Raw genomic sequence first — 24,696 nt, 5'->3', positions numbered from 1 at the left:
AATAATAATAATGATAATAATGATGATAATGATAATAATAATAATAATAATAATAATAATGATGATAATGATAATAATAATAATAATAATAATAATGATGATAATGATAATAATAATAATAATGATAATAATGATTATAATGATAATAATAATAATAATAATAATAATGATGATAATGATAATAATAATAATAATAATAATAATGATGATAATGATAATAATAATAATAATAAGATCCCCAACTTCTGGTTGAAATATCTAACAGGAATGCACAAAAAGCTGGCTGAAAACTTTAACAAAGTACTAGCAGAGCCAGAGACAATGCCTGAATGGCTCACGAAGGGGAAAACCATCTTAATTCCCAAATCAAATGAAACAGCAAAACCAGAAAACTACAGACCAATAACCTGCCTCCCTACTATGTTCAAGGCATTTACTGCAGTGATATCGCAAAGGCTGAACAAGCACCTGGACGAAAACAAACTGTTCCCAGAAGAGCAGAAAGGATGCCGCAAGGGCTCATATGGCTGTAAAGATCAACTAATGATTAATAAAGCCGTAACTGAAGACAGCCACAGAAAGAAGAAAGGCCTCAGTATGGCCTGGATTGACTACAAAAAGGCGTTTGATAGCATCCCCCACACATGGATCCTCGAAACACTAGCCATTAACAAAGTAGCACCAACAATCATAAAATTCATAGAGCACTCTATGAATAAATGGCAAACAGTCCTACACCTCCAAACAAAAGAGGGACTCATGAAAACCAAAGACATCCCCACTAGAAGAGGAATATTCCAGGGAGACACGCTCTCTCCACTCCTTTTCTGCTTGGCACTGTTACCTTTATCTGATATGCTAAATAGAACTGGATGCGGATATAAATGTTACGGCAAAACGATCAGCCACCTTTTATATATGGATGACCTAAAACTATACGCTGCAAATGACAAACAGCTGGAAACACTATTAAAGACAGTTCATGGATTTACCAAAGAAATAGATATGAAATTTGGATTAGAAAAATGCGCCAAAGTAACCATGAAAAGAGGAAAACTAGTTAAGAGTAACAACATCACACTAGATAAAACCAATGAAATAAAAGAATTAGACCAAAGCCAAACTTACAAATACTTAGGAATCCATGAACTAGATAAGACACAACACACACGAATGAAAGAGAAAATAAAAAAGATATTATAGACGAGTTAGATCAATACTAAAAACAGAGCTCAATGCTAAAAACAAGATAATAGGTAACAACACTTTAGCTGTCCCAGTTATAAGTTACAGCTACAATATCCTTAACTGGACACGAAATGAACTGTCCAAAATAGATAGGAAAACAAGAAAAATACTGACAGGATCTAGGTTGCATCACCCAAAATCTGACATAGAAAGACTATATATACAACGTATAGAAGGTGGTAGAGGCCTTATACAGCTGGAAAACTACTATAAAATAACCACCATAGGACTGCAAAATATCTACTTCAGAAGGAAGGAAAACTGATCCAGATAGCAGCAAAACACGAGCAAAACAAAAAACTGTTCTCAGTATTTAAGGAAGCTGACAAATACAAACAAGAAATCATACCACCTAATAAACACAAAGAAGAAGAAGAAGATGATGAAGAAACAACAAAAGCTATAAAACAAATGAAATCCAAACTAAAAATAGAACAGCAACAAAAGATTGTACAGCAGCTGACCTGGCTTCATCAAACCCAAGCCCGCAGGTGGGACTACCCACTATATACCAGACCACCACAGCAAACAGACCCAGGATGGACACCGCCGGCAACAACGTACACCTCACCTCGATGCTCCTACTGAACATCAGAGGACTGCAAACACTCAGTAACAGGACAAAGATCCCGTTCCTGAGAGACTTTGTTGCATGCAATCAAGCCTTATGCATAGCACTTACGGAAACGCACCTGAAACCGGACATAACAGATGCGGAGTTACACATACCACAGTATGCTGTACTACGGACCGACAGGAAAGAAAGGAGTCATGGAGGTGTTGCTATGTACATCCGTGAGGACCTCACACCCCAGGTCCTCTTGTCATACTCAAACTCGGTGTGTGACACACTAATTGTACATATTAGGCAACTTGATGTAGTTGTGTGTGCTACATATCGCCCTCCAGATGCCCCAAGCCATGTGGGCAAGTTTGAAGACTGCCTTATAAAAATAGAAGAAGTTCTAACCACATGAGAACAACACATAAGTGTACTTCTTATGGGAGACTTCAATCTGCCCAATGTCAGATGGCCCGAGGGCCTTTCTCTCCCAGGAATGACAAGATGTGAACGAGGACAGGCGAGGTCCCTCCTGAACCTCATCAACAACCTGTACATGGAGCCACTTTGACCACTGCTCTCAGTTATGGTCACCATCCAGTGTCAAGTTGATCACAGAGATCGAGGCGATCCAACGTAGCTACATGAAGAAGATAGCCTCTATGCAGAATGTAAGCTACTGGGAAAGACTCAAGAGATTAAAACTATATTCCCTGGAGCGTAGGCGGGAAAGATATGCCATAATATACATCTGGAAGATCCTGGAGGGACGTGTCCTGAACTTTGGCATCGAGAGTTACGCAAATGCCAGAACTGGGCGCCACTGTGTGGTGCCTAGGACTCCAAACTTGCCATCAAGATGTAGGACAAGATTCTGTGATAGCCTGGGCTTCCGAGGCCCACAGCTCTTCAATATCCTCCCGAAGAACCTGAGAGACCTGCATGGGGTGGATGCAGATGTCTTTAAAATGAAACTGGATCTCTTCCTGTCAGGTGTCCCAGATGAACCAACTTCACGGCAGGAGGGGCAGATGAGGGCAGCTGCATCAAACTCTCTCATGCACCAAATGGCAGTTGCTAGAAAGTTTTCATGAAGTGAAACCAAGTAGCAACACCAAATGGCAGTGCCCCAGCATGGCCACAGCTCATAAGCTGAAACTAGAATCAATCAATCAATCAATCAATCAATGAACCATGATAAAACGATGGCAAGAAAAGCCCCTTCATGGTAAATACTGCACTAAACTAAACGCAAAAGAAATAGACAAAGAAAAATCCCAGCAATGGTTGAGAAGCTCAGGACTCAAAGCAGAAACAGAGGGATTTTTAATTGCAGCACAAGACCAAAGCATCCCCACCAGAAATTACCTAAAACATGTAATGAAAAGAAATATTACAAGTAACTGCAGAATATGTGGAGATGGACAAGAAACAATAAATCATATTATCTCTAGCTGCCCAGTCCTGGCTAAGAAGGAATATATTCACAGACATGACAGAGTTGGAACCTACATACATTGGAAGCTATGCCAACATTATGAAATAACAACAGAAAAAAATGGTATAGGCACACACCAGAAAAGGTCACAGAAAACGAGAAAGCAACCATACTCTGGGATATGCCGATACACACAGATAGAGACATTAAGGCCAACAGACCAGATATAGTTGTCAGAGATCATGAAGGAAAAAATGCTTTCTAATTGATGTATCAATACCGGCAGATGACAACGTGTCTCTAAAAGAAATGGAGAAACTCTCAAAATACAAAGACCTGGAAATAGAGGTAACTAGAATGTGGAATCTGAAAACAGAAACAATTCCTATCATAGTAGGTGCATTAGGCATGATAAAAAATATTCAGACAAATACATAACAAAACACCAGGACTTACAAACACATATAACATACAGAAAATTGCACTACTAGGCACTGCACACATCCTACGCAGAACACTTTCCATACAATAACCATCAGCGCATCACAACACATCACAGCACATACCCAAGGACACAGATCTGCGCTAGGTGGTGAAGTGAAAGCACGCTATAAAAATAAAACTACTGAATAATAATGATAATAATAATAATAAATGCCCTGATGCAGTACCAGGCAGTGGCTCTCATGGCTTCTGATCTTAACTGATTGGAAGTATTATCATGTACATTGTTTTGTCTTGGTATAAAAGATGGGCTACAGCAAATATTCTGCTCAATACCACAGATTTGCTTGTCAGTTGTTTGACCTTAACCAGTTGAGCATGTCCCTTAGTGGCTGACGATATGTGCATCTCTGATCACGAGCAGTAGTGGGGAAGCATCATAGCCATGTGTTGAGAGGGATTCTTTGGGGTTTGAATAATTCACCTCTGGAAACATGGGTGGTTCTTTCAACATCCTTAAACAACCCTTATTCAGGGACCTTTTGAGCGGGATGGGCTACTCAACCTGAAGAAAATTCTAACTGGGCCCCACCTGCAAGGTCATGTGCTGTTTATCTTGATATGAGATCACCATGTCGCGCACATATGGTTGTGATGCATGTGCCTGGTGTACCCTTATCAGACGGGTAGTCATGATGGGCATTATGGGGCATCGTATATTTTACCCCAGTGTCACTTTGATGGCATGCACTGCTCTCTCACTCAATAATAATAATAATGATGATGATGATGATAATAATAATGGTTTCAAATTTTGCCACAAGGGCAGTAATTTTGGGGGGGGATGAGTCGATTACATCAACCCCAGTGTTTGACCCATATTTAATTTATTGACCCTGAAAGGACTGAAAAGCAAAGCTGACCTCAGCAGAATTTAAAATCAGAATGTAAAGACAGATGAAAGGCCACTAAGCATTCTGCCTTGTGTGCTAGCCATTCTGCCATCTCACCAACCCCTTGATGATAACAACAACACCAACTCTTTCTAATTTTGGCACAAGACGTGAAATTGTTTGTGGGGTGCAAGTTGACTACATCCACCCCAGTACTTGACTGGTACTTATTTTATTGACTCCAGAGGTTTGGAAAGCAAAGCTGACTTTGGCAGTATTTGAACTCAAAACATAAAGCACAAGAACAAATATCGCAAAGCAATTTTTTCCCTCAACTCAAATGATTCTGCCAGTTTGCAAGGCTTGAGGGGAGGGGAACAGTTGACACCATTGCCCCTCCCCCACACACACACACAGGTACATTATTTTACTGTCCCTGAATGGAGGCAAGGTAAAGCTGACCTTGGTAGGATTTGAACTCAGAATGGAACTAATGCCACAACACACTTTGTCTGATGCTCTACCAATTCTACCAAGCCACCACCACCACCACCATCCTGACAACTGTTGTTTTATGCCTGCTTTCCTTGCTGATGTGGATTGGATCAGGAGAGGAACCACGTCTTACTCATCTCCTTTCTGGCCCTGGTTTCTATGGCTGGGGACACTTTTTCATCATCAACAACAACAACAATATAATGGAGTGTCTGCTCAACATAACGGAATGTCTACTGAACAAAGTGGAGTGTCTACTCGACATATTGGAGTGTCTACTCAACATAATGGAGTGTCCACTCAACACTTTGGAGTGTCTACTCACCCTTATTAACTGTCCAGTTTCCTCGTTATATTCCTCTTCAGAGAATGTCAGCTCCATGTCAGAAACATCATTTTCTTCAATGTATAAAATTTTGGTCTTGTAGAGTTCTGGATCATCAGTTTCAAAATACTGCAAAAATAAACAAATAAACAAAAAAAAGCACTGAAACACGAAAACTGATGGCAGAGTTATGAGTGTCGTCATCAATTAGGCCGAGGGAAGAGAATTTAGGATGATTAATTAAAAGTATGATTAATTAAAAGTAGAATGGGAAACAGAAGGCAGCTGCAGAAGCAAATTTAAAATTTAGTCAGGGGAAGAGAGATTAGTGTGTGTGTGTGTGCGTGCGTGTGTGTGTGTGTGCGTGCGTGTGTGTGTTTTGTGTGGTTATGTGTGTGTGTGTTTGAGTGTCTCTTAGAAGATGTTTGTTTTTATTTTGTATCAAACACAGATAATAACTGGCAATCCATTAATTACGACGATGAAGGTTTCAGTTGATCCGATCAATGCAACAACCTGCTCATGAAGTTAATGTGCAAGTGGCTGAGTACACCAAAGACACACGTATCATTAACATAGTTCTGAGAGAGATTCGGTGTGACACAGACTGTGACAAACCTGGCCCTTTGAAATTCCAGGCACAACACATCTTTGCCAGCTGAGTGGACTGGAGCAACGTGAAACAAAGTGTCTTGCTCAAGGCCTCAATGAGCCACTGCATTTTGAACTCACAATCTTATGATTGGGAGCCAAACACCCTAACCACAAAGCCATTGTGACTTCACACAAAGATACAAAACCAAGAGAAATATGTAAAAGACAAAGTTAGAAACCCAGATAACAATTTTAATCCAATAATACAGAAAAAATAATGAAATAAAAATGTTTTGAAGTTAGAATAAAAAAAAGACTGCTCACCTGATATGAAATGTTATAAATACTAATTTGAAAGAGAAATCTTGTCAACTTGGCCATTTCTCTGTCTTGTATAGGTATGCATATATATTTCTTTACTACCCACAAGGGGCTAAACATAGAGGGGACAAACAAGGACAGACAAAGGGATTAAGTCGACTACATCGACCCCAGTGCGTAACTGGTACTTAATTTATCGACCCCGAAAGGATAAAAGGCAAAGTCGACTTCGGCGGAATTTGAACTCACAATGTAACGACAGACGAAATACCGCTAAGCATTTCGCTCGGCGTGCTAACGTTTCTGCCAGCTCGCCGCCTTTTATGGGTATGCATATAGATGTGTGTTTTATTGCTAGTCATCACTCTCCCTCTCCCATTACTTCCTCTTCTATCACTCATTACTGAAACCCTTTACTTGCACCACTTTACCATCACTCATCTTCAATACTATCCATCATGCTTCCCACATTATTCCCTCTTCCTCCATCACAGATTGTTGGTTTCCATCCATCCATCCTACCCTCTCTCTCTCTCTCTCCCTCTCATCAATCTCTCACCTTCACCACTCCATCTTTTTATCACCCTACCTTCAATATCATTCTCTCTTTCCTCAGGTTGTTTCTATCGAACCTCTTTACCAACAATCCTCATATAGCTGTCTATCACTCTCTATCTCTTCTTTTACTCTTTCCTCTTTCACCCTCTTGCCCGGCTTCTCTTTCATCCACCTCTCTTCATTCTACCTGTGCAAAGCACCCTCCAGTGATAAAATGACCAAACAAATGCAGAAAATGTAAGGAAGAGAGAACTCTTTGGTTTTTCTGGAGACAAGGGCAACCTTTCTGGTGCTTGTACCACAATATACCCATCTCCATTACACACCCTGTAAAGTGGTTAGCCAATGAATGTGAAGGGCCTATTGTGTTATTGTGTTTGCTGTTGCCATGACAATAAAATTGCCTTCAGTTCCAAATGTAGCAGCATCAGGAATGCTAGAATTTTCAGAAGCGAATCCTTTTCTCACTTTCTCTGCTACTCACTCTTTGGATTCTCTCATTCTCTTCATTTAATTTGTCAAACATTTTTATGAAATTGGTCAACTCTATCTTTTTTTTGTTTTTAAAGAGAAATTAAGATTTTGTAACTTTGAAAAAAATTTTAAATGTATGTGTGTGTGTACACAAGTACAGAATGTGGCTAAGTAGTGTGTTTTGCAATCATTCAGCCTCAGGTTCAATCCCTCCTCATGGCACTTGTACAAGTATCTTTTTACCACAGTTTCCAGTCAACTGATGCCTTGTGAGTGGAATTGGTGAGATGAAAACTGTGCAGAAGCCCATCAAATAGATTGTACTCCTGTAATTCAAAGGTCCATTCAGATCCCTAGCCATAGCCCCCTGTTCCAAATAACTGGAAGAACTGAAGTGTTCTACTCACACAAAACCAACTTCACCCAGATGAAGTAGGTGATGGTTAACAAGAACCAACTAAATTGGCAGCCAAAAGAGTGGAAAATAGGAAAATTTGGCAAAAACTTACAGAACCAAAAACCAGAGTGGCTTTTCTTTGCAGTTAATAATGATGAAGATGTTGATGATGATGATGTTGATGGTGACAATGATGATGTTTCTTAATTAATTTATTTTAAAATAAATTTTGTCTCACCTTGTAATTGACACGTAAACCAATGAGTTGGGCAAGGAATGATCGGGAGAATTTGGCCTTCACCAGCTGTTTGTAGGTACCACCCAGGGATGACTCATAGAGGCATTTGGCAACTATCTTGCCGGCAAATTCATAGTATTTTGGCTTCTGTGTTAGCAGACGTTTGTTATTGGGGTGGACCTGTGGAGAATGAAAAAAAAGAGAGAAAACTGAGATTGGAAGAGAGTGGAGAGTAAGGAAGGAAGGAGAGAGGGAGAAATTATATAGAGGAGGAGGAGGAAAACATGGGAAAGGAATAAAGAAAAAGAGTAAAGTGGTGGGGGGAAAGGAATGACAAGAGGAGGGGGAGGAGAAAGCTGTGTGAGTGAGAGGGAAAAATAGAGAGGAATATGATAAAAGATGAAGACAAAGGAAGAATGTGATTATAGAGAAAAGAGAGAGGGGGAGGGAGAAGATGGAAGAGAAGGAAGATGAAGAAAACAGACACACCAACTACAAAAAATATGGAAAGTGAAAGTAGAGAGAAAAAATTTGTAATTGATTATGCTGTTGTTGTTTTTAGCTATAATCATTAATCTTGTTAATCATTAATATTCATCATTTGATTGATGTTTGAACAGTGACCACTTCTTGTCTTTTATTTCAAAGATATTCTAGAATTTAGAACTGGAAGTTAAAGGAAACAGATGCTACAAGCCATGATGTTTCCTTAACCAATAATTAGGTGCCTAGAGAACAATTGTGGTCCTGGGTAGGGATTTCTGGAGGGCAAGAAAGGCACATAACATATACTTTACATTAGAATTCTTTACAGAATGTTGTAACTTGAAGCGTTATGATAAAGATGTACAACAACAAAATGGTGAAGATAGAGAGCTTCTTACAAAGCGAAAAGTAAAAAGTTTAACAACCTTTATGTATTTCAGGCACAAAGGCCCAGCATCAGATGGGTCCATGTGAAGAGAACCTTATTTCTCAGCCGGGTACACAGCTTTAATAGGGAGGTAGGCAGGAAGTGGATTAGGTCAGAATCATTAGAATATTGGATAAAATATTTCACTGTGTTTGTTCCATCTGTCTGTAGTCAGAGCTGGAATGCCAAGGAGACCAACTTCACCTTTCTACAGATAATCCTTTCTACTCTAGGCACAGGGGTGGGGGTGATTATAATGACCCCAGTATGCAACTGGTACTTATTTAATCAACCCCCAAAAGGATGAAAGGCAAAGTAAAACTTGGCAGCATTTGAACCCAGAACATTAGAAGTCAGCAGAAATGCCTGGAATGCTAATAATTCTGCTAGTTCCTCGTATGTCCTGTCTTTTTCTGGAAGGAAACAGCTGTAGTCAGACCTTGAAAGGGGTGGATTCATCCGGGTTTCATAAGTTGTCCAAGACATGCTGTACTTTATGATGAAGTCTCTATGACTCTGTCAGGACTTGAGGATCCAAGCACCTGGATAAGGTATTTATCCAGGTGCACACTTACACACACCACAAACATTAATTGAGTGATGTAATTCATACACACAATACAGATGCACACACACGCACCAACACACCACTTACTGAAGTTTACTCACCAGACCTTGTGAATCATCTGCTGCAAATCTTTTGAAAAGGCCTGAAGCATTTGGATCAAACAGTTCCGTACACAAAATTTCAAACCATTCTCGTCTCAGCCCACCCCAGTCCAGACCTAAAAAGTAAACAAACATGGTCATTAGCAACAGGTCAGCAGAGGTGAGCAATGTTAGCATTGGTCAGCAGAGAAAGGAAGTCAATGAAAGAGCATTCATGGAATCACAAAAAATATGCTAGAAATAGCAACCAAATCTCTCTCAAATCACAATAAGGAAGGATGTTGAATCATGTAAACCTAGAAAGATATTTATGTCTTCATGAGGGAAAAAAACCCAAACAAACAAACAAGATGGCAACGGTTGCCATGACTCAACAATGGTTGCCATGACTCCCAATTTTAGTGACACAAAAAGGAAGGATTAATTGGATAAGAGAGTCTGAGATATGTCTGACAAAAAGATGGGATGACTGAATCAGAAGGGATTTGATCATAGGTTGGACTATTTGATCATAGGCTGGCCTGGGGCTGAAGAACAAGTAGAAATTAGAAAATGTTCAAGGTGGAATGCAGAAGAAATATCGAATGACACAAAAGACTTTTTTTAGCAAGAAAAAGTAGACTGAGAAGAGAACAAGAGAAGAAAGAATGGCAGCCAAAGATGAGGAAGAGGAAGAGAAGATGTGGATGAAGAGGATAGGAACAATTTAAGAGAAGTATGCACTTAAAAAAACAAATAAGAATAAAAGTTACCTTCTTCTCCAAAGAATGTGATTTCAAAATTCCGACACCAATCTGATACGTCGAAATTTTTGGTGACTTTGTAGGACTGAAAATGGCAAAAGGAAAATGAGAAATCAAGTGAGAGTGTGTATATATACTGCTTAACTTATGCCAGCATGGAAAGCGGATGTTAAAAGATGATGATGATGATGATGATATATATATGTGGGGGTGGGGGTAGGGTGCATATACACATTCACACACACATTTTACATATGTATTATGATCTCTCTCAGGTCTAGTGATACTAAGTAACCAGTTGTTAGAACACAATAGACTTTATGCTTTGGAGTAAAGCATTTGGCAAGTACAGAGAATGATATCACTGAATGACTGACAAAAGAACAGGAGTCATGTGATCACCACACACAGACACTCACATCATCATCATCCTCATTGTCTGATGTCCATTTTCCAGGCTGGCATGGATTGGACACACACACACACACATACACACATGCACACGCCTCTCCCATACATAGATATTTCAGAGTTGATATTCTCCAACCAAAACTCACAGATGAACACAAGGACTTCTTTTACAAAGCTCCTTCCACAGATTACCTCAAAGACAAATGACAGCCAAGCTGGACTTGGCAGATGAAACAAAACAACAATATATACTCCACACCCACAGGAGAAACATGGGGGGGGGGAACTGTCAGTATTTGGGATGCAAAGGAACGGTAAGACTACCACTTACACTCTGTAAAATGCTGTGCCGGTTGGTTGTGAATTGTAAGCGGTCATGGGCTCGTTTGTGGTGAAGCTGACGGATCTCATGATTAAAGAAATTCTGCTTATCCTGGAACGTCTCGGATCCTCCTGGAACGAAAATTTAAAAAAGCTCATTGCAAGCAGTAACAAAGATACCCTCTCATTTTCCATGCTTGTGTGGGTCAGGTGAAATTCATGGAGGGCAGAATTTCTACAGCCAGATGCCCTTCCTGTCACCAACCCTTACTGTTTTTATGCAAGGTAATATCTCCCCATGGCCAGGCATGGTTTTGCAGAACATTAGAAATGAATATTTACAACAATCATGTGAGGTGCAAACATACACACACTCACACAAAATATATATAATGGGCTTCTTTCAGTTTCCATCCACCAAATCCACTCATACAGTTTTGGTCAGACCAGGTGTATAGTAGAAGACACTTGCCTAAAATGCCATGCAGTGGGCCTGAAACTGGAACCATGTGGTTTGGAAGCAAGCTTCTTAACCACAAAGCTTGAAAAGAAAAAAAAATCAGAAAAAGCCAAGTTTCCAGAAAATAAAATAAGAAAAGAGTGTTTATTAAATGCAAAATGAAATCTCAGAGTCTGAGGAAAGAGAAGCGCGTGAGTCTTCATCTTTTAATTTTTGCTTCTTTCCAGCATTGAACTGTTGTGGCCATGCTGGAGTACTGCAGTGAAAGAATTTAGTTGTGTAAATTGACCTCAGTTTTCAAAGGTTGGTATTATTTTATCAGTTTCTTTTGATGAATTGCTCAGTAATGTGGGACATAAACAAACCAACTTTGGTTATCAATTGGTGTGCATGTACGAAACCCAAACACACACACAACCATCTGATGGGCTTCCACATAGTTTCCATTTACCAGATCCAAGGCATTGGCTGGCCTAGGGTTATAGCAGAAGATGCTTGTCCAACAAATTCATATAAGTTCATAGTTGACTCTCTCTCCATCCCATCCCTCCAGTTGTGCATGAAATACCAGTAATACAATGGGAGTTAAAGGTTAAATTCATAAGCCATGGAATGAGCCACAATGTAACCACTCAACATGCTAGAAATAACAGTCAAATCATTCTCAAGACATTAAATAATATGGTCCAAGATAGTCTTAAAAGAAAAACAAAGAGTGGGTCATGGTTGGAATGATGGTGAGAAGCAGCACCACTGCCGCTGTCACGTTCACCACCTTATTCCTTACAATTATGTGACCTTAAGACTGTCACTGACAGTGAGCCAAGAAGGGAGCATGGTATGTGGTCATTCCAGCTGTTAGAAATAACAGCCTAATCTCCCTCCAGTACCACTCAAATTCTCTTAGATAAAAACGGAAGGACACAGTTTCATTGTGACCCTTGATATTCCAAAGAAGACAAGGCAGTTGTCTTTATGCCTGTTCAACCAGGACAGACTCAGGGCTAAACAACAATAACAGTTCATCCCCCCCTTACTCCTTATGACTCTGTCCTCTTTGTGACTTATGGAGCTGAGCCAACAAGAGAACAACTGTGTGGTTACTTGGCCTACTAGAAATAGCAGCCAATTCCCTCTCAAATCATACCATACTATTTTAGGTAATTTTTCAGAGTAACACCCGAATGATTTTCACTATTTAAAAAAAAAACCAACAAAAACTCGGATATTTTGTGTGGAATCAAGTACCCTGACCTCCTAATATGCTGCAAATCCCTTATTTTGGTTCGGGAAAAGGGGAGAGGGGGGGTTTCCCCACCCCCCAGTCCCAGATTCATTGGAATTTTTTTTTCCGTTGAATGAATTCCTGTAACATCCTAATATGCTACAAAACTCTTTTTGGGGTCCAAAAAACAGAGTGGGAGTGAGGTGGAAGCCTCGGAAATTTCACCCACCCCTACCCCCATTGATCTTTTCACCAGCACGATTTTCACTAAGGAAAAAAATATTTCCAATGAATCCGGGACGGATTTCCCTAACCCTAATCCTAAAACTCTAACCCTGAAAAGATCAATGGGGGTAGGGGTGAGTAAAATTTCCAAGGCTACCACCTCACCCAACTCCATTTTTCGGACCCCAAAAGGGGTTTTGTAGCATATTAGGGTGTCACAGGAATTCATTCAATGAAAAAAAAAAAAAAAAGTTTCCAATGAATCTGGGACCTGGGGGTGGTTTCCCCTTCACATCCCTCCCCTTTCCAAACCAAAATAAGGGATTTGCAGCATATCAGGAGGTCAGGGTACTCGATTCCAAGCAAAAAATCCAAGTTTTTTCTTTTTTCTTAGTGAAAATCATGCGGGTGTTACTCTGAAAAATTACCTTATTTTAAAATGACACATTGGATATTGTAGTCCTTGATAAACTGTGTCTGGAAAGAAAATGTGTTATGACTGGACAGCCTATGACAAGGATGACCTGGGGCTAAACAACAACAACTGCTGCTGCTGCTGCACCGCCATCTCCCCTTATTGAATTAAATCAGTGAATGAAAGCAAGAATTTACCGATGTTCTTCAGTAAGAAACTGGTAAAAGTGGCAGCAATGATGTTGCGTTCTTTGGCCGCTAGGACAACAGGGGGTTGCGAACCATCGTCTATGGTGAAGACAGGCTCGTTATCGTACTGGTTGACGAAGCCATTGAAGTAAAACTGGAAAAGAAAAGCGGAGTGGGGGAAGAAAAAAATGAATTCCAGGGAGAAATAAGGAACTGAGGAGAGATGGCATATTTGGAACGGAGAAGAGAGGTGAATGAGAGATAAAAAGTGATTGGTGGGGAAAATGAGGGGAGGGGAAGGACGTACATACATTCATACATACATATATTCTCCTCCAAAATGGAGACAAGTACCAACGTTCTCAGGTAAAAGCTTGATAATTGTAAGGAGAGATTCCTCTTTACGTGAAACCATTGGTAACCTTGTTAAGCCACAAATAATGAATATTTATCCACCACTGCAGTGTTGAGCACTCATTCTCACTGTTTGATATTAGCACACACACACACACACACACACAAACATATATATATATATTTCGTTATTGTCCACACGGGGCTAAACATAGAGGGGGGACAAACAAGGACAGACAAAGGGATTAAGTTGATTACATCGAACCCAGTGTGTAACGGGTACTTATTACTTATTTAATTGACCCCGAAAGGGTGAAAGGCAAAGTCAACCTTGGTGGAATGTGAACTCAGAACGTAACAGAAGACGAAATACCACTCAGCATTTTGCCAGGCGTCCTAATGATTCTGCCAGCTTGCAACCATACATACATATACATATATATAGATGACAGAGAAATTGTTAGGTAGGAGAGGGGTAGAGTGGGAAGGAAAGGGGTTGAGTGGAAGGGAGAAGAAAAAGTTGGAGGCAACTGAGAATTGTGAGAATGAAAGACATTTCAATATTGTTTCTCATCTAAATTTTTATAATTAAACTAGCAGTATCGCCCGGCGTTGCTCAGGTTTGTAAGGGAAATAACTATATAAGCATTTTTAGAAAGTTATAGCCAAAAAATAGCAAAAAAATGCATTAAAAATGGAAAAAAAATTATGGTAAATTTTTGTTTAAATCGTTGACTCATTGTAGACATTTTTAGAGAGTTACTTCCCTTATATAATAGCGAAAAAATGCATTAAAATGGAAAAAATGATGGTAAATTTTTTTTTAAATCGTAGACTCATCGTAGACGTGCGCTAATACCCAGAAGGGCTCGATATGAATCACGACTATAAGATACTCGCTTTTGGTTAAACTGCACTGCAAAATGTGGGAGTAGTTAGGAATCTAAATCGTAGGAGACAGACAGCACACAACCTCACTTTTATATATAAAGATTAACCACTTTTCTATTTTTCTGATGATCATAAGATGCTTTCTAGTAAGAACTAAACATGGACAAAGATGGACCATATTTGGTGACATTTAGGATGCATAAGCATAAAAGATACACCCCAATTTCAGCAGCTCATATTCAGGAAGTAAAATAGTTAAAGCATATATTACAGGCTGAACTTTGCATATGGGAGGACCTAGAGTGAGTCTTTTGAGACATTGGAACAAATGATGTGCATCTTATAAGCCATCAAATGTCGCATGTGGGGAGGATGCAATTGGTGGATTTGAGAAGGGAAATAATACTGGCCAAAACACATGGTGATGAATGTGGTAAAACTGGGATATACAAGGTAGGAAACAAAAATAGCTGGGTAAAATTGGGGGTGGGAAATGAGGTAAGGTATCATTTGTAGCTAAAAAAAAGGGGGGGGGAATCCTGGTGAATTTGAGGTAAAACTGAGAGGGTACTGGGTCGAAGATGGAAGAGATGTGTATTCGATATAAACAAACTTAGGAAGCATTGAATGTCTTTGGTAGTTTACAGACATGAAAGTAAATTTCGAAAGCAGAGGGGTAAGGATTCGAATCCTTTCGCCACCTGTTGGTAACTCTTTTTCTGTCTTATAAAGGTAAATACCCCAAAAATTACAATGAAAGGAAATTGAGACAGATGGTACAATTTAAGGGAAATGTGCTTTTGAGGTAAACCTGGAGGGTCATCATGTTGACATGGAGCTAGCATTATGGGGAGGGGTCATCATCACCAACATCATTTCTATGCTGTCCTGTCATAAGATGGATGAAACTCCTTAAATTAATGTTCTATGGCTAGATGCCATAGAACATTCTTTAATGCTCTAAAACCATGTTTTTCTTGAATATGAGCTGCTGGAATCAAACTGCTTCTTATACACTCGTGCATATTTTATGCCAAGAAAAACAGTTTTTATTTACAGATTGTAGAAAAATAAAAAAAGTAAACATCTTACCTTAGTTGATGGACAAACACGGAATGTAAAAAGCTTTTTTGAGAATAAGAAGAAATAATATTCTTTCAGTGTTAATTGCTGCAAGAACAAAAAAGAAGAAAAAACATTAAAATTATACAAAATCAAAGAATTGTTATTTTGGGAGAAAATCTCTCTAATTTGAAGAAGATGACTTGGGTAGATTGGGAATAATGAGAGTTCCAAAGAAAGGCAATATCATGAGAATCCATTATCTTATCATTAGGTATTGTCATTAACCATTTTCTGATTCCAGTCTGTCAGAGACCAAACAGGATTCTATGACACAAATGTCATTTTTAAAATGACCCTAATTAAAATGTTCCATCAAAATTTCAAGTTAATACATGTTAATATATGTTAATATATGTTCCAAATAAACAGCTTTAATAATGTTACATGTGTTTCTTTGTCCTCCCACCGACCTACCCATGTTGCTCAACAACTGGCGTTGCTTAGTTTACATTCTTGTAACTTGGTAACTTTGTGGTTTGGCAAGAGAAACCCGTAGAATAAATAGATACACCTTTTTCATAGCACCTAGATGGACATAGCCAGGGCATATCAACCGACTAGACAGAACATTGGTTTGCCAGTGGGAAGGTGTTGGGGTTGTTTTGACCTAAGCAAACCACAAAGCAGTTCCCTTTCCATTTTATTCTCCCCCCCCCCACTCAGTCTTTCATTCAACAAATTTATTAAAACCACAACACTTACCTTTGGAGACATATAGACATAAAGCTTCTTGGGTTTCTCCAGGCGTTCATGATTGCAAGACAGAAGCCTTGCCTCGTACCAAATGTCATGACTTCGCTTAGCAAGATTTTTCTTCACTCTTGATGTGTCATTTACTGGCAACAATAACAATAGCATTATTATTATTATTATTACTATTATCATTATTATAATTATTACTTGTTTGTTGTATTTTGGAATGGTCATTTTGCCAGTTTAGCCAATAAAAACACACGCACTATATATTTGGTGTTATTTTGCTTCAGTGTTATTTATTTTTTACATTAATCTTAATCTTATTCCATCCAGAGTTCTTTCGTCACACTCCTGTGACCTCATCAGTGGTCCTTTGCTTTCTTCTTTCTTATTTGTGTGCCTCTCCTTACTAACCGTCAGCCATTTTGTATTTCTATTGAATGTGTCTTCATTTGCGCATGCTTATATCTCTATGTGCGTCTATATTTAGTTAGTGTGTGTGGGGGGGATGCCTGTAATATTTGTATCTTCTGTTTATATACGTTCATGTAATTTGTTTTTGTTTATTTTGTTCATGCGTTTCCACCTACTTTACTCTTTTACTTGTTTCAGTCATTTGACTGCGGCCATGCTGGAGCACCGCCTTTAGTCGAGCAAATCGACCCCTGGACTTATTCTTTGTAAGCCCAGTACTTATTCTATCGGTCTCTTTTGCCGAACCGCTAAGTGACGGGGACGTAAACACACCATCATCGGTTGTCAAGCAATACTAAGGGGACAAACACAGACACACAAACATATACACACACACATATATATATATATTCATATATACGAAGGGCTTCTTTCAGTTTCCGTCTACCAAATCCACTCACAAGGCTTTGGTCGGCCCGAGGCTATAGTAGAAGACACTTGCCCAAGATGCCACGCAGTGGGACTGAACCCGGAACCATGTGGTTGGTAAGCAAGCTACTTACCACACAGCCACTCCTGCACCTACTTATTTATTATTATTATTATTATTATTATTTGGGGGGTTGTATATAATAATAAAAAGTAGGTGTAAACAAGCTACGTACCACAAATATATATATATATATATATATATATATATATATATAGCCCCTATGTGTTCGCTTGACATTCTAGAAATAACAGCCATGTTTCACTCAAATCAAATGTGGTTAGTTGTCTTGGAAAACAAGCAATACTTTCAATAATGCAGTTCTTGACAGTGATAGAAAAGACTGGATGTTCATGGCTGGAATGCCTTTGATTAAAGAGTTGCTCAATTAAGGTTGACCTTTAAACAACAACAATAAGAACAAATAGCACGGAAGATCTTCCTTTCCGTAAATACTTACAGTTCAGTACAAGTATGTTGAATTCACCATTCTTCAACTTGACATCTCCGTAGGTGACAACAGCCTGGAAGCTACCTCCTTTCTCCATACAGATGTGCATGGTCAACCGTTTACTGGTTGTGTCATAGAAGATTTGTGTCACAGGATTATGTCGGCAATTTGTGCCAGTCTGTGGAGATCAAAGGAAATGAGAGAGAGAGCATGAAAGATGGGGAGAGAGAAAGTGATAAACACAAGCCTGTGTAAAAACAATATCCAGATTGTAATGATAATGGAATTTAGAACTGAGACTCTGTGAATCTTGAAGCACCCCAGGGTAAACAATATTCATTGTGTGATTTTTTGTTGGTGTCTGAATGAATAAACTGTCGCTGCTTCCAACTCATGAGCAGTCAACATAGAGTTGGCCGTGGGAGAAGCATCTAGTAGAGAGATGATGACCAACCACCTTGAGGGACTGACCCTGAGATTTGTTAAATGAAATAACAAAACTTAGTTTGACTGGAAACTGAAGCCTCTTAAATCCAAATGGAACATCTGTAGGTATGAGAGGAAATTTTGGAATAAAGACATTTTCCTCTTTGTGACTCCCTGTTATGAGTGTTGCCTGTAGGATCTGGAGCTTTCTTATGGAAGAAACAATCAAGCAAGTTCCATTATACAGACAAGGTGGGTCAAAATTCCAAAGCAACATAATGGGAGCATCCAGCTTTAGTGTCAAGTTATGCAGTGACATCCCAGTGGGTTTGAATGTGTTCAGAAATTCAACAGGGTATTGAACAGCCTGATCTAGAAGTTCCCGATTGAGTTTATCAGCCATTTCATTAGTTGCAGCCAGTCAAGCTCTTTAACATGGCCAGTTTACATCAGTGTTATTGGACAATCACACATACACTCACACACACACACATACATTCTCACACACACACATACATTCTCACATACATATACTAAGACAGACACACACAGACATACATTCATGCACACCTCAGGGTAAACAATATGCATTATATACTTGTCAGTCATCGCATATGTATATGTATGTGTAAATGTGTGTGTGTCTAATTCTCTAAGGCCTAACATACATAATGAATGCACAAACACACACACACTCATATACAAAATGTGACATTGTGGTGGTGGTGGTATAAAATGTTCTTTACTATAATTGACTATAGAAAGATTATTTTAGATAAAATGTTATGTTTTAATCCAAATGAAAATAAAAATTACATGTTGACACTCGCGGGGTCTAATACTATTACCCTGTAAAATTTGATTTGATTCGGTGGAGCCATTTGAGAATGCAAAGGGAACAGACAGACAAAGAATTTTATATATATATATATCATCATCATCATCATTTAATGTCCCATTTTCCATGCTGTCATGGGTTGTACAGTGTGATTGGAACTGGTAAGACCAGGGCCACACCAGGTTCCTATTGTCTGTTCTGGCATGGGTTTCTATGGCTGGATGCCCTTTCTAACATTAATCGCTCCACAGATTATATATATATATATATATATATATATATATATTGGTAAAAATGGTAAGATAACAAAAGAAAGAAAGAGACCTCAATATTATGTAAATAGAGGAATTTGTCTGCCAAGGTGGAAATCCACACCACCATCTCTTCGGTTATCTGGCCATCTGAAAAACGCTATGAAAAAAAACCGTTATACAAAGGGAAATTACTGTGTTATAGACCGCTACTTGTACAAAAGTGCTAATTCGAAAGGCTGCTAATTAAGATAAGGTTAAAAGTTCATAGTAAACGTGTAAGCGTGCCTGTTCATACGTACACATGTGCACTCGTGCACCCATGTGCGTATGCATACATCACTATGAAAACGTACACATCTTCACTCGCATTTTTCGCCAAATGTATGTATATATATTATATTAAATTAGAGATAAAACCACTATTAGGCAAATCATACAATGAAAAACTTAAGCCAATACATAAGATTATTTAATTTATATTATTTAAATATATAACAAAATTATTAAAAAAATATAATTAATATAACACTACGATCGTTTCATGGCTGTTAATTTCTTTAAATTTTCGAGTTACAGTCATTCATCGTAGTGTTATATTAATTATATTTTTTTAATAATTTTGTTATATATTTAAATAATATAAATTAAATAATCTTATGTATTGGCTTAAGTTTTTCATTGTATGATTTGCCTAATAGTGGTTTTATCTCTAATTTAATATAATAATTTTACTATAAAATTGGATTCAATCCTAAATCTGATTTTTCCCTGTAAGTTTGAATTTATTCCCTAATATTTATTATTATATATATATTATATATATATATATATATGTATATATATATATATATATATATATGTATATATATATATATATATATATATATATGTATATATGTATGTATGTATATACATACATATATATATGCACATATGTGCGTGTTCCCTACCATAATTTGACAATTGATGTTGGTGTGTTTCCATCCCCACAACTTAGTGGTTCAGCAGAAGAGACTGATAGAATAAGCACCAGGCTTAAAAGGGAAAAAAAAAAGTCGTGGAGTCGCTTCGTTTGACTAAACATGTTTCAAAGTGTTGCCCCAGTATGGCCACAGTCTAATGCCTGAAACAAGTAAAAGATAAAAGATTTCTGTTTTGTGGGGTGAAGATGAAACACAGTGGGGAGACTGTGAGAAGTGGTAGGGAAATCAGGTCCACACATGACCCCTCCAACAGACCAAGTATCTTACAGACATTCAATTTTGGGGGTTTTTTTTTAAAAAATCAAATTTTTTTTCTTACCTCTCTTACTCTTATTTTAAAGTAGTTTTGGTGGTCCGCTTTGTAAGGGGTCAAATTACCAAACATATCTCGGGTCTCAATGGTTAAGGGGTGGGAGGTACCAACAGTGCATACCACTGTTGAACTGTAATTCATGAATTTGGTCTTTGTGGCATCAATGGCCCCTGGAATAAACCAAAGAGAAGGGAGTAGACAGGAGAGGAGGAAGAGGAGCAGGGAAAGGGAAAATATAAAAAAATGAAGACAAAAAATATTAAAAAATAAATGTAAATTCAATAAAATCTGAGATGTTGTTGTTGTTGCATAACTCTAAGTCTGTCCTTATCAATCAAGCAGACCTGTCATCAAATGTTATTCCACATGTGACCACCCTGCCGTCTATTTTCAGACATTAGTGTATCTAGAGCTACAATATCCAATGTTTCCTTCCGTTTCTGTAAAGATGTGAATTGGAAGAGTTAACTGCTATTACTAGCAGATAAAACAGCCACATAGAGGATCCCTGAATGGACCCTTTATGGCGTTGGCAGTTGTCTGGTCACAGGTTATCCCCCCACCACCACCCCCGATCAAGTGTTCCACTCACAAACATCCCATTCTACTTCTTGTTGCTTCCAGTCATAGTTTATTTTGGACCCTAATAGCCAATATGTCTTTCCATTTTTTAAGATGGTAAGATGCAACATGAGGGACATTTGGCTACTATTTCCAGTAGATCAAGCAACCACATTGAGTGGAAAGTAATGCAGTACGAAATCATAAATAGCCCTGTGGACAAAGTGTCAGGTAACAACCAACTGACTTAGTGGTTCACGTCTTGTCAGGTATGAGACTTTTTTGGCCACAGATATTCCAGTGCCGCCTGTTTGGCATTGCCAAGTTGATGCTGACTTATTTGGCCTCAGATGTTTCTCTCATTCTTTCCCTCTTTCTCTCTATTTATGTGTAGCACAATATTTCTCTTTATGCGTCTGAGGAGAAGGAAAAGCTTTACGTCAATAGTGTTCAGTTAACAAATTGAATTCTCTCTCTCTCTCTCTCTCTGTATATTTCTGTGCATACATGTGTGCTCACGTGTGTTTGCCTCCAGAGCTAAAAAGTACTGTTGCCAACACAGGTTCAATCCCCAGTCAGCTGCACCAAACGACCAACATTCAAACAGCTGTATCCAATTGTCTCCTTCCAAATCTTGTCATCTGCACAAATTTGTCCAGAAGAGGCAGGCAAGATTGTGTGGCTAAAAAGTCTGCTTCCTGACTGCATGGTTCCGGGTTCAGTCCCACTGTGTGGCACCTTGGGCAAGTATCTTCTGCTACAGTTTGGACTAACCAAAGCCTGGTGTAGTGATTTAGAAGGTGGAAACTGTAAGAAGCCCCTCATATATATATCCCATATGCATGACTATGTGGTTAGGGAGCTTGCTTCCCAGCCACATGGTTCTGGGTTCAGTCCCACTACATGACACCTTGGGCAAGTGTCTTCTGCTATATCCTTGTGAAGCCTTGTGACTGAATATGGTAAGCGGAAGTTACCATGGTGTAAGTGCTTGTGCCTCCTAACTCACACACACGCGCGCGCACGTGTGTGTATATTATGTTTTATAGACATATTTTCAATTATGAATTAGAAGCAGTGCTAGTGTTATAAACATTATTGACCGCACATACTCTATGGATGTGTTTTGATTGTTCTCAGGTACGCTGTGGTTTAAGCACAGTACTGGGTGTTAAAATACCTGAAAGTCACAGAAAGGTGAAACAACCTGCCCATAACCCCATTCAAGAGCAATGGAAATCAATAATTTTCCACTTTTGTGGCTTATCAACATCACATACCTGAATTGAACACACACATGGATACACACATGCATACATACACAAACTACTTACCTGGCTGGAAAGACTTTTTGAAAGGGCTGCCCTTGATATGCATAAATCCAACCAAGACAGATATGAGGTATTCTCCGGAACGGTGAACTGTGAACGACACCCTCGCCTCATTTGACTTTTCTGGTTCTTCACTGCCAAAATCAATTGTTGTGGTCACCTTGGCACCAAGGTGTAAAATTTCAACAACAATGTTGTCGTAATTTGACACTGGGTAAGGTTTACCATTTTTTTGATAAAACTGCTTGTGCGTAATTTTTTGTTGTTGTAAAAATAAGAAAAAAGAAAAAAAATTAAGAGAAATCATCATCACCATCATCATCACCGCCGCCACTGCCACCACCACCACCACCACCACCACCACCACTATTGTTTTCAGGGCATTACACTATTGTTTCAGTTTTGTGAACTTATTAGCCTGTTTATATTTACTATTTGGTTCTGATTTGGCATTTAAAAATATTCCTGGTTCCACGAATATTTCAGGATTAGTTGTTTTTTTTCAGCTGTGCAGAAGTCACATCATTTGCTGCCGTTTACCTGTAAGCCTCTGTGTAAATGACAGAAAATGATGCGACTCTGCATTGCTGAAAAACAAAAAAAAAATATTCCAGACAAAATTTGCTCAAACTGGGTGTATATTCAAATGCTAAACTGAAAACAGTCAGTTCATGCTAAGCAACTTGACACTGCATCCTTAAACGACAAAGTACACTTGCACAGGATGACAACAAGGCTGAGATGTAGGATCACCACAATAGTCTTTGTCAAAATTCTTTTTATGTTTCTCAAGGTTTGTTAAAAATAAATACCAGTCAGATACTGCAATCACCTCCAAAGGGTTTGAACTTGTGCTTCTGTTAGAAATCATCACTACCATCATCATCATCATCATCATCATTTAACATCCGTTTTCCATGCTGGCAAGACAGAGGACTGCACCAGGCTTTGGTGTATGTTCTGGCATGGATTTTACAGCTGGATACCCTTCTTAACACCAACCACCCAGCAGAGTGGACTGAATGGTTTCTTTTTTTTTTAATGGCACCAGCACAAGCAAAGTCAATTTTTTGGGCAATGTTTGTTTACAACTGGATGCCCTTCCACATGGGTGTCAATATAATTGAGAAGTTCCCTCCCCTCAAATATCAGGCCTTGTGCCTAAAGTAGAAAGGATTATCATTATTATTATTATTTGGGATGGTTTCTATGACAACCAGTCGTAGAAACCTTGCCAAATCAGATTGGAACCTGGTGCAGCTCCCCAGCTTACCAGTTTACAGTCAAACCATCCAACCCATGCCAGCATGGAAAACGGATGTTAAATGATGATTATTATTATCATTATTATTATTATTATTATCATTATTATTATCATTATTCGCCATCATTATTATCAAGCATGTACACAAACACATTTTGAATTTTCTTTATCCTGTTTTTCTTCAGTACAATGTTGCAAGAATTAAGCCCCTGTAGCCAGCCTAACAGACAACCTGGCTGTGGTATTGATAGGTGCAGTAAAGAAGTAGTTCTGGTTGTAGTAGCATGGTGGTGTTGGAAATAGTGTGGGAAGGTGCTGGTTGTAGTAGCATGGTGGTGTTGGTTGTTGTCATGTGGTGCAGTATTTCTTGCAGAGGGTGGTGGTGGTGATGTGGAAACAGTTTTCATTGATAACAAACCCACTCACACTCGTCCTTACCTTCACAGTAAAGGTCATTGTTTTGCCAACAAACTGTGGCTCTGTCCAATCCCAAATGACTCTGCAAGACTGAGGCGCTGGATACTTGCCGATGAAGAAGTCCAGAAATCTTGTCTTGCTGTTTGGCGTGGTCTGAAACCAGGTCACTGTTCCATACAATGACATCATAGCAAGGCCCACAATAGCTGAGAACATCAACCAAACTGAAAGGACAAGGAGCAATAAGGGTTTAGAATAGGGTTGCCTGCGAGAAGAATTTTAAAGATCTTTCTAATGAATGGAAAAACACGAAGCAAAAGCATGAGCAAAC

General features: G+C 38.8%; 1 protein-coding gene across 1 annotated transcript in view; it reads right to left on the bottom strand.

The window, feature by feature from the left end:
- LOC115223413 (apoptosis-resistant E3 ubiquitin protein ligase 1-like) overlaps positions 1–24,696 on the bottom strand; it is a 66,570-nt gene that overhangs the window by 21,772 nt on the left and 20,102 nt on the right. Inside the window, exons 4-15 of the mRNA XM_029793929.2 lie at positions 24,387–24,589; positions 22,688–22,925; positions 20,799–20,962; positions 17,988–18,156; positions 16,630–16,763; positions 15,895–15,972; positions 13,567–13,711; positions 11,055–11,176; positions 10,322–10,397; positions 9,570–9,685; positions 7,988–8,167; positions 5,406–5,534 (exon numbers count right to left, since the gene is read on the bottom strand). Coding sequence (XP_029649789.1) covers positions 5,406–5,534; positions 7,988–8,167; positions 9,570–9,685; positions 10,322–10,397; positions 11,055–11,176; positions 13,567–13,711; positions 15,895–15,972; positions 16,630–16,763; positions 17,988–18,156; positions 20,799–20,962; positions 22,688–22,925; positions 24,387–24,589 — 1,754 coding nt within the window. The remainder of the gene's footprint in view (positions 1–5,405; positions 5,535–7,987; positions 8,168–9,569; positions 9,686–10,321; positions 10,398–11,054; positions 11,177–13,566; positions 13,712–15,894; positions 15,973–16,629; positions 16,764–17,987; positions 18,157–20,798; positions 20,963–22,687; positions 22,926–24,386; positions 24,590–24,696) is intronic.

This window comes from Octopus sinensis, linkage group LG23 (genome assembly GCF_006345805.1).
Source record: "Octopus sinensis linkage group LG23, ASM634580v1, whole genome shotgun sequence".
NCBI lineage: Eukaryota > Metazoa > Mollusca > Cephalopoda > Octopoda > Octopodidae > Octopus > Octopus sinensis.
The sequence above is the reverse complement of the archived record's forward strand: the minus strand, read 5'-3'. Positions and strand labels throughout refer to the sequence as shown.